Raw genomic sequence first — 11,236 nt, 5'->3', positions numbered from 1 at the left:
CAAAAAATAGTACTGATAAGTATATAAAAAGTAAACTAGAAGTATACTTGAAACATACTTGCATATACTACTTTTTGGTAAGGGTGTTCATTGACATTCACGCTTATAAACTAAACTTTTATTATAATACCACCATCTAACTTGTATATATACATGTATTGACAGCTATACAGATGTATGTGGCAATGAACAGTGTGTACCACTCATTTGAAAGAAAACTTTTTCAGAGGAGACATAACGCACTGAAATCATGGGTTTTCGTTGCGATATTTGATTCAGTCCTAATTTTTAAAAAGCTGTAAACAGTTATTAACAAAAATGCATTGTGTAATGGTTTATTGGAACTGTTTGAAGTACGTAAAAGGAAAAAAAAAAGTTAAAAAAAACATGAACAGAGACAAAGGACACCCGAATTAGGAATTTGCTCAGCGGCCATCTTGAAAATTGGCAGCCATGTTTAAATTTTGAGTGGCCATCCACTGAATATAAAAAAATAGCCTCTGAAGAACAAATGTACCACATTTGAGACTTTTGTCACAAACTGAAGTGTTCTGGTGAAAATTTGGATTTATCTGCTGCACTTATTTGCATGTTCAGTTAGTGCAAACAACAATCTGAGACAGTGTCTTCTCTCTAAAAATGCCTTTGGCTTTTTGCTGAAAATAGTGCAATAAAAGTTCAAGGCAATTACACAAATACTGACATGTTCAACTCAAGCAAGCCAAATGACACCCTAAGAGATTAAATTAATGTTGACTGCCCATTATTGTGTATTTGTTGGTGGCTTTGAAAAAAAATATCTTTTTTGATAGCTAAAAACAGTGAAGATTGTGTAAATGGTTTGATACAAAAACCAAACCGTTAACAGTAATGCCACATCCTGAACATGACGTGCGGAATGGTTTTAATCAAGTGTGTTAGCCTCTCCAATTATATATTGCATTTTTAAACGTGGTGAGCAGGCTAAAGCAGGAAAGGGCCTGCACATATCCTGCAATTGTCCTCATGGCTTCCTTTTGCTTCCATCTTTCCACACTCTGTCCTGCAGTGCCCCCATTCTTTGGCGATATCTGCCAACCCAATAGTATGTTCAACTGCTGCAACTCCACAGATGGTAAATCTTAAATATTATGTCATTTCTCTTACATGTGGTGATTTTTCTACATCAGTCATGAAAATGTACATACTTTCATCTAGTGAAAAGAAAAAAGTTAGTTGTAAAATACTTTCACATTCTTCTTAAAATTTAAAGTTAGCGCATTGTTTAATTCTGAGGAAAACCTTGTGAACAGTGAAACTATTCAGTCATACTGGTAAACTATATACCGTATTGATGTTGACTCGTGGTTAAGTTTTGGTGACACTTTGTTTGTATGACTGTGTGCAACAATACCACCTGTTTTCATTAGATTTGGACTTGCAATGAACTGTACAAAGTTAAGTCAGCATATCCATGCCCGGTAAAGATCACATCAGAGTGTTGTGTTAGATGTGGATAAAAAAAAACCCACACTGGATTATGTATGTTGACAAAACCCTCATCAGTTTATTGTCTTTAAGCAAGTAAAAGGTCAGGATCTCACATTGCTTAGCTTCACTGGGGGGTTTCCTGAATCCCTCAGTGGAGTTTTTAGAAGAGGCTAAAGCACCTTACTTCCATGAATCATCCTCTGAAATACATTTTACAGTTTCTCTGTACAAAGTATCTATTGTCCACAAACTTGAAAAATGTGCCAAGTTCAACATAGATTCCTTTCCCCTTAAGCTATGTAGGCTGCATGTCATTAGGCTGCATGTCATGAAAAAACATTCATAGTTTGAGCAATGCCACAGTTCAAGTAATGGAGGCAGGATACTTCCGGACCTCTGGCAGTTCACACAAACACAGGAGGCCACATCATACCGACACCACCAAAGAGAGTGCATTTATGTGGCAAATGTCAACCTCTCATAACAGCATCACCTTCATCACCGCCGCCACCGCCATCATACATTGCAACATTAGAAATACTGCTGGATTGCACTTTCTTCAAGCTTTCATCTTGTGGCATGTTTATAGAAAAAATATATATAGAATACAAAAAGCTTATAGTTCTTTGAGTAACAGAATATAACATACAGTACTTCGGATTATGTTTTGATCAGTACATCAGCAGGTGTACATCAATTACCTTCTTTAGCACAAATGCAATTCCCGGGCTAAACAGGGATGTATTTTTGCTCACTAGTTGGTGCCGTGGTCAATAGGTATAACATTGAATATACTTTTCGAGCGGTATTCTACACGATGTTAATGCTACATAGTTATCCACTGTATACGAATGTCTGATAAGAAAGGGGCTAACTGACAAAACGCACCATAACTTTTTAAATATTCACACCCAAAACTGGTTTGGTCTACCAAACCTGTATGATAGAATCGGCCTGTTTACAGCACCATTTTTCTTCTCAAAAACACACCAATAACTCAATATATAGCCAACACGTTGGCCAGGTTTTCTTAGCTGAACGGAATTTTCTCCAACAAAATGGACACCTTTCTCAACAACAACTCCAGTTGTAATAGTCAGAAGGTGTAGCACCTGATGTCACTGAGCATGTTTCTGGTGTTCAACATCCCTACCAAGAAGGTATCCATGAAACAAACGGCAATAAATGAACAAACAAAAATACTCATTTGAAAACTGAAATAGTATCACTGGAGACAAAAAACAAAACAACAACAACAAAAAAACAATAAAAATGACATTCAAGTTCCGGTCCCACTTCAGTATTTCAACTCCCAGTCCCAAAAACGGATGGAATCACTGTAGTGCAAAATTTTACACAATGCACCTCAATGCAGTCGTCCTCGCAGGATACAGTAAACACTTCTTTAGTCTCTGTCGGATTACATCTCCGGAGCAGCAGGTGGGAGCCCCGCTGTGTGTTTTGGAGTCAGTAAGAGTTTGTGTTCCTCTGCATGCTGAGAAGGTGTGACTGGAGCTTTGGCGTGTACTGGATGTGACAGCCGTACATCCAGGGCATCATTGTGTTGTGCTAAGGAATTCAGACGATAATGCAGAACAAGGTCTTTCAGCGAGCAGTGGATGTCGTAGGGCTCGGCGAAGCCATATCCATGTGGTGTGCTGTAGATCATGCAATGCTTTACTTCTTCGTTGACACTGCAGCAAATGAAAACAGTCACATTAGTGAGTTCCACACAATTACCCTTACAGTTCTCCAGATAGAATTTTCGGATATTTTTTTTTTTTCACTTACACCACAGAGCAGGCGTAGCATCCCTGTTTGCTGCTCCCACGGATCAGGAAAGTCCCCGGAGCTTTACCTTGAAGCATCTCCTCAGCCTGCGTCCGACTCATTTCTCCAAAAAACCAGCTTGACTCATCCTGGTGTGGCAAATTCTTCTCATCCTCCTTCAGTACATATGTACTAAATAAACACAAGAATCACGTTTTTAAAAAAGCACTGAAACGATTCTGTAGCTCATCCGGTCATTGAGTTCTTCGGTTACAACTTACTCGTCAAGACTATCGCTCTGTATTCCCAGCCAGTCATTAATACGTTTCTGCCGCACACCTTTGTGATTTAGCCAGCTACAAGTCCAACAGAAAACACATTACAGGTTTTATGAGCTGCCGGTGATTTACAGTAAACACTACAAGCAATATTATGACACTACTCACTTTAGATACTGGTCTCTGATGTTATGTAGCTGAATTAGATCAGGTCGTAAACTGTTAATCTTCCTGTCCGTCTCTCTGTAGTCCTCTACCTGCGTTCTTAAATCCTCCTCCAGATGAATTTTGCTGTCGTAGATCTCTCCAAGGCGGCACTTCAGCTTCTCATAATTGATCAGGAAGCTGAACAGGGAGAGTAAAGATTGCATCTCATAGTAAAGTTTTAAGAGCTGTTTGGAAAGTCATGCACTCGTAACAAGACAATTCAGGATCAACATATAAATGCTGTACCTCTCCAAATCTTTGTCGGCTTCTTCGGACTGATTATTCATCTCAAATTCTTCGCCGTAGCGCTCCTGTTCACGACACTGCTCCTCAAATATCAGCATTGTCTCATTAAAGGCCTCAATTGCTGTTCTTTTCATCTGAATTTCCTGTGTCACAACAAACAGTTGAATCAGCTGTAAAATGTGCACTCGGGAGAGGAGTTGGCATTTTGGATCCAGCATAGATACGAAGAAGGAAAGTTAATATTATAAAGGGTTTTTTTTTAACCTGTGAGGTCTTTGTGAAGGCTTCGTAAAGACGGTCAAACTCCTTAGATTTCTGTTGATACTGACTGTGGACCTCCTTGAGCTTCCTTCCAGCGACATCGACACTGTCTTCATTCACCTAAACCAAAAGAATTGACTCAGTGACATAATATTCATCTCAGCACCTCTTTATTTTAAGATTCCTCCATAGTCAGGATTGTGACTGGCTTTCTTTTGCGAAGATATAAAATAAGGACACTGGTGCTTACTAACCTCCTGGAAGCGGGACACTGGATGGGTCAGCATCAGGTCTAAGGTGGCATTATATTCCACTAAAGGATGGTGTTGGTAGTACCAAATAAGCTCCACTACTGAACTGAAGGTGAGAGGGTCTGAAAAACCATACTTCCCATCGCGGTGGTAAATCCTGATCAGCTTATTGTGCCCATCTTTCCTGAAAAGGTGAGTTATAAAAGCAGGGTTATTAAGTGTAAAATTGACTGTAAAAATAAATAACGTGTGTGGCAATGTTTACAGAAGTACGCATACTGCTTACCTTAAGGTCAAAGTAAAGTCTCCTTGCAGCTTTGTGGATGCTTCACGCACCAGGAAGGAACCGTCTGGTGTGTCACGAAGCTTCTCGTTCACCACATCCCTGAGGGAAAAATCAGATTGCACTTAAAAGGCACAAATAATTCAACAATCAACCAACGAATGCTCAGCAAATCAGCTGCTTGATGCTGGACTAGAAAGTTAAAAAACTGTACCTCGTTACATCACCCCAGTACCATTCAGCGTCCTGCAGCGAATATGCAGGTGGTGAAAGGTGGTTTGTGGTGGAACACACTGGCTTTGTTGACCTGGGAGGGAGAGCTGAAACAGAGAATAAAACAAAGGTTACAGATCAGAATCAGTTTCATTGAAGGATGGATTGCAATGAGGCAATCTTCACAAAGTCAAGTTATTCAAGACTACGTCCCCCTTAATTTGTTTGTGCCCAACTGTGGACAAAATAATTTGCAAATGTGGGTTTTTATAAATTTCTTATAATTAGGCATAGCAGCAAAAAACAAACAAACAAAAAACCTGAAACTGCAATATTTTACATGTACACAACCATGGGCTGTGTACAGTTACACTCCAAGTTCGGTGTAAAGCACGGTAACAAGTACCTCTTTTTTTTTTCCCCTTTCTTTCTTTCTTCTTTTATTTTTTTTTTTAAACAGCCAGGCCTGTGTTAACTGATTTTTTTTTCTGTCTATGCAATTGATTTTGATAAAGAAGTAACTGAGCAACAAAGGCTTTTTACATTTAGGTAACAGAAGAGCTGCTTAGTTTTCCTTTTAGGGCATTTTGTTTTCTTCCACAGTACATGCACAGACATGCAGATATACTATTCCATTATTCTAATCTTAACATGAAACATGCACGTGCATGCACAAACATGCGCGTGCTTGATGGAGCTTGTCAGTTGGTTTGGACATGCCCAGACATGCCTACATCTACCAAGGCGCAGCAGTCTTCAAATGAATTGTGGTGCAGGTGGGGGTGGGGGGTACTGTTTTGCAAAACTACATCTGGCTCAAAATCATCTCCTTCTTGACTTAAGACCTACCTCACAAACTTTTTTTTTAAGGTATGCCAATAATCAACCAGAGAGCCAAATGACACAGAATCACTATCTCCTTACAGACTTCTATTTGCCAAGGCTTTACAAGTGGTTAGTCTAAAAAAATGAAGAAGAATCCTGCCTCAACAAATATGAAACTGTTTAATTACACCTCAATGTCTCATCCTTCACTCTGCCAAGGAGGTTTCTATCCGTGTCTGTTTTATGTTTGGATGGTTTTGCACTAGGATAACTTTAAGGAAAAAAAAAAAAAAAGAAAAAGATTCCCCCTCCCTCCACTTTCATCAACATTTCTCGGTCTCTCCAGAGAATCATTGGGTCCTGCTGGAATGGCTTAGTGTCAAATGAGCGGTTACTTAATGAAACCCAGATGAGAGACATATTACGTGTACGGCAAAGGAGCGTCAACTGCAACACTTGGGCCGTGTGGTGTGTTTCCCTGAGCATGATCCAGCAAAATAATGCCATGTGGATTTGTACCCAAGTGACTAGAACAGGCCAAAGGAACTCCCATGTCACACCTGGCTGTGGCTTATAGACTGCTATATTTGGGAGGATGAAAGCTGCCAGTCGGGACCAACATCAATTCCATCAGTTGGACAATGCGGCAATATGCAGCACCAATGCATGCTCCAAAACCTGACCTCAACAATTTATGACCAAAATACACTCAACAAAAATATAAATGCAACACTTTTGGTATTGCTCCCATTTTGTATGAGATGAACTCAAAGATCTAAAACTTTTTCCACATACACATTATCACCATTTCCCTCAAATATTGTTCACAAACCAGTCTAAATCTGTGATAGTGAGCACTTCTCCTTTGCTGAGATAATCCATACCACCTCACAGGTGTGCCATACCAAGATGCTGATTAGACACCATGATTAGTGCACAGGTGTGCCTTAGACTGTCCGCAATAAAAGGCCACTCTGAAAGGTGCAGTTTTGTTTTATTGGGGGGGGGATACCAGTCAGTATCTGGTGTGACCACCATTTGCCTCATGCAGTGCAACACATCTCCTTCGCATAGAGTTGATCAGGTTGTCAATTGTGGCCTGTGGAATGTTGGTCCACTCCTCTTCAATGGCTGTGCGAAGTTGCTGGATATTGGCAGGAACTGGTACACGAGACGGTTTCTGACAGTGTGCAGAAATTCTTTGGTTATGCAAACTGATTGTTTCAGCAGCTGTCCGAGTGGCTGGTCTCAGATGATCTTGGAGGTGAACATGCTGGATGTGGAGGTCCTGGGCTGGTGTGGTTACATGTGGTCTGCGGTTGTGAGGCTGGTTGGATGTACTGCCAAATTCTCTGAAACGCCTTTGGAGACGGCTTATGGTAGAGAAATGAACATTCAATACACGAGCAACAGCTCTGGTTGACATTCCTGCTGTCAGCATGCCAATTGCACGCTCCCTCAAATCTTGCGACATCTGTGGCATTGTGCTGTGTGATAAAACTGCACCTTTCAGAGTGGCCTTTTATTGTGGGCAGTCTAAGGCACACCTGTGCACTAATCATGGTGTCTAATCAGCATCTTGATATGGCACACCTGTGAGGTGGGATGGATTATCTCAGCAAAGGAGAAGTGCTCACTATCACAGATTTAGACTGGTTTGTGAACAATATGTGAGGGAAATGGTGATATTGTGTATGTGGAAAAAGTTTTAGATCTTTGAGTTCATCTCATACAAAATGGGAGCAAAACCAAAAGTGTTGCGTTTATATTTTTGTTGAGTGTATGTATGGACCAACCGCAACATAAAATGCAGATTTGGTCTTTAGATCGATATTCGTATGACTGAAGAACTTGTTGCGCCTTGGCAGAGGGGTGCACTCCACTGCTCACCCATTTAATGAGTTTTAATTTGTAACTCTTTCAAAGCTAATACAAGTCTGATTTACAGTCTTCTTTGAGGCCATCAGCACAGTTCTGAAGTCCCTCAGAGGTATCATTTCTCCCGTTTTGTAATTGTTGAAATCTTACACGTTCACATGCAGTGCATCCAGAAAGTATTCACAGTGCTTCACATTTTCCAAAATTGATTAAATTCATTTCCCCCCCCAGAATTCTACACACAATACCCCTTAATGACAATGTGAAAAAGGTTTTGAGATTTTTGCAAATTTATTAAAATAAATAAATAAATAATAGTAATAGTAAAATAAATCACATGCAAGTATTTACAGCCTTTGCCATGAAGAACAAAATTGAGCTCAGGTACATCATTTTTCCACTGATCATACTTGAGATGTTTCTACAGCTTAATTGGAATCCACCTGGGGTAAATTCAGTTGATTGGACATGATTTAGAAAGGCACACACCTGTCTACATATAAGGTCCCACAGTTGACAGTGCATGTCAGAGCACAAACCAAGCACGAAGTCAAAGGAATTGTCTGTAGACCTCTGAAACAGGATTGTCTCCAGGCACAAATCTGGGGAAGGGTATAAAACATTTCTGCTGCTTTGAAGGTCCCAATGTGCAGTGGCCTCCATCATCCATAAATGGAAGCTGTTCGGATCAACTAGGACTCTTCCTAGAGCTGGCCATCTAAACTGAGCAATCGGGGGAGAAGGGCCTTAGACAGGGACGTGACCAAGAATCCGATGGTCACTCTGTCAGAGTGAGAAGAGATCCTTTCAGAAGGACAATCATCTCTGCAGCAATCTACCAATCAGGCCTGCTATGGTAGAGTGGCCAGATGGAAGCCACTCCTTAATAAAAGGTACACGGCAGCCTGCCTGGAGTTTGCCAAATGGCACCTGAAGGACTCTTAAACCATAAGAAACAAAATTCTCTGGTGTGATGAGACAAAGATTGAACTCTGTGGTGTGAATGCCAGGCGTCATGTTTGGAGGAAACCAGGCATCATCCCTACAGTGAAGCATGGCAGTGCCAGCATCATGCTGTGGGGATGTTTTCAGGGGCAGGAACTGGGAGACTCATCAGGATTGAAGGAAAGATGAATGGAGCAATGTACAGAGACATCCTGGATGAAAACCTGCTCCAGAGCGCTCTTGACTTCAGACTGGGGCGATGGTTCATCTTTCAGCAGGAAAATGACCCTAAGCACACAGCCAATATATCAAAGGAGTGACTTCAGGCCAACGCTGTGAATGTCTTCAATGGCCCAGCCAGAGTCCAGACCTGAATCCGATTGAACATCGGATCTCTGAGAACGCCTGTGCACCGACGCTCCACACCCATCCTGATGGAGCTTGAGAGGTGCTGCAAGATGAATGGGGAAAACTGCCCAAAGATAGGTGTGCCAAGCTTGTGGCAGCATATTCAATAAGACTTGAGGCTGTAATTTCTTCCAAAGGTGCATCATCAAAGTACTGAGCAAAGGGTGTGAATGCTTATGTACATGTGATTTCTTAGTTTTTTATTTTTGATAAATTTGCTTCAATTTTATTTTTTTGTTTAATGTTGTCATTATGGGGTGTTGTGAGTAGAATGAATTTTGGGAGGTTAAAAAATTGAATCCATTTTCTAATAAGGCTGTAGCATAAAATGTGGAAAAAGTGAAGCGCTGTGAATACTTTCTGGACGTACTGTACGTTTTCCACTCACCTTAAAACTATATAAAAAACTAACTGAAATGCTGAGCTTTTCCTAAAAATGAAAATGAAGGGCAAACCGCATCAAGAAGAGGTGAAGGGTGATACATTTCACTGCAGGACAAAAGTGCCTTTCATAAGGCAGTTAGGGAGAATACAAGAGCACCCTCAGAGAGGAGAAAATGTGGCTTTCTCCCACCATCCGCTCTCTCTTCTTTCTGACCTTAAAGTAAACAAAAGGCAGGTGCAGCAGCATAACACGCAAACCTGCAGTTCCTGAACTCAGCAAAATTAAATCTGTATGCCTTCCTTTCTGCTGGCTGCCAAGAAAGTCCATTGAGCTACAAAACCCACATTCCAATGGAACCATTTAAGAAGCTGTTGAAATGCACCAATCACAGATGATACGTTTCATCCAATGCACATGTTAATGTACAGTACTGTGTAAAAATAGGACTTCTGCAGAACATCTAATATTCATTAGCAAAATGTGTCCAGCATATATTTCTGGGTGTATGCTGCAATATTTTAATTGAGCTTTACTTTATTACTGAAGGAACTTTTTTTTTTTTTTTTTTGGTCGTATACTGGTCATTCCCCCCCCCCCCCCCCCCCCCCCCAAAAAAAGACAAATAACAAACAAACAAAAATCAAAAAGAAAAAAAATTCCTTTAAATTGTATTTTTACTTTTGGAAATAGAAATAAAACGACACACACACACTTGATTTTTTTTCTTCAATTTAAAATTTAATTCAACTGTTTACCCACTCATGAAGAAAATATATGCAATAGCCTATTTTAAAACTAAAACTGTAGCACTCTAATATCATTTTTAGACCCAACAGAAGCAAATGTCCGGTGCATAAAAGGATCATTATCAAAGAGGAATAAGCACTAATTGTTCGAACAATACAAATGCTGCAAATGAAAATTTAGCTTATTTCTAAGTATCAGAAGCGTTACTTTGTTGAAAGAGCGTAGTGAATAAAAAAAAGCAATTTGTGTGTGTGTGTGTCTTGATTTAGCCTACTTTCAGAGCTAGCAGCGCTAAGATGACGCGCGGCTGGCTGCGGAGGAGAACAAAGCGGTCGTTTCATGCGGCGCGCGGAAGCGCAACATCAAATATAATCGCTTGAAGATAAAGTGTGCCCTTTTTGCCTGGCATGTGGACAGCTGGCAAAGTGGTTTATGCTTTAACACAAAACCCTTATGCGCTTGTTTTAGGCGCTACTCGGACAAAAGAGCCGCTGCGCCGCCGCCTGCTCCACAGAAACCTATTACGTAATCGGTAAGAGAATTGCGCTATGCATGCCTGGGCAAATCCACCGGGGGAGCGCAGCGCCGAAGAGCTGCTTATTAAAATGCTTTACTGACACCTACCCCAGCTTTAGTGGGATGTCAGCGTCTTTACAGATGTTATTTTAATGTCAAGATGTGAAACAGAAAGCGGCGAGCAGATGATTTTTTTTTTTTTTAGGTTTGCGTGCGCCCTCACAGTTCAGACAATGGCTGCCTTAACCCTAACTTACCTGGTGGCGCTTGATCCATTTCGATGTAGAATAAACCTTCGGGAGGATAAACCATGAGTCCAGGCTGTTGTCGTTTACTTGCGCTTAATAAAAAAGAAAAGAAAAAAGAAAGCCTTTCTTTTTCGGTGAACCTATTGAAGTTCCTTTAATGAGGTCGCTGACGCAAACGTCCTATATAGATTTGGACAGTTAGACAGTCATGTCTATTGACGTAAAGTATCCCAGATGTATTTTCTCAGCATAGCCTTTGTAATGGTGGATTTTAGAGAAAAGACAAAGCTCCGGTGCGCAGCAGC

The 11,236-nt window shown here is 40.7% G+C and overlaps 1 protein-coding gene across 1 annotated transcript; it reads right to left on the bottom strand.

Annotated features, from left to right (window-relative positions):
- Positions 1–1,522: 1,522 nt before the first annotated feature.
- LOC117521503 (phosphatidylinositol 3-kinase regulatory subunit gamma-like) lies at positions 1,523–10,995 on the bottom strand. The gene is made up of 10 exons (XM_034182817.1): positions 10,941–10,995; positions 4,981–5,086; positions 4,770–4,868; positions 4,487–4,667; positions 4,236–4,352; positions 3,972–4,114; positions 3,687–3,863; positions 3,522–3,596; positions 3,262–3,432; positions 1,523–3,164 (listed from the first exon to the last, which is right to left on the bottom strand). The coding sequence occupies exons 1-10, from the start codon at positions 10,993–10,995 to the stop codon at positions 2,891–2,893; spliced, it is 1,398 nt and encodes a 465-aa protein (XP_034038708.1). The 3' UTR covers positions 1,523–2,890.
- Between the last annotated feature and the right edge of the window lie 241 nt (positions 10,996–11,236).

This window comes from Thalassophryne amazonica, chromosome 12 (genome assembly GCF_902500255.1).
Source record: "Thalassophryne amazonica chromosome 12, fThaAma1.1, whole genome shotgun sequence".
Taxonomy (NCBI): Eukaryota; Metazoa; Chordata; class Actinopteri; order Batrachoidiformes; family Batrachoididae; genus Thalassophryne; species Thalassophryne amazonica.
This window is presented reverse-complemented; position numbering and strand designations above follow the sequence as displayed.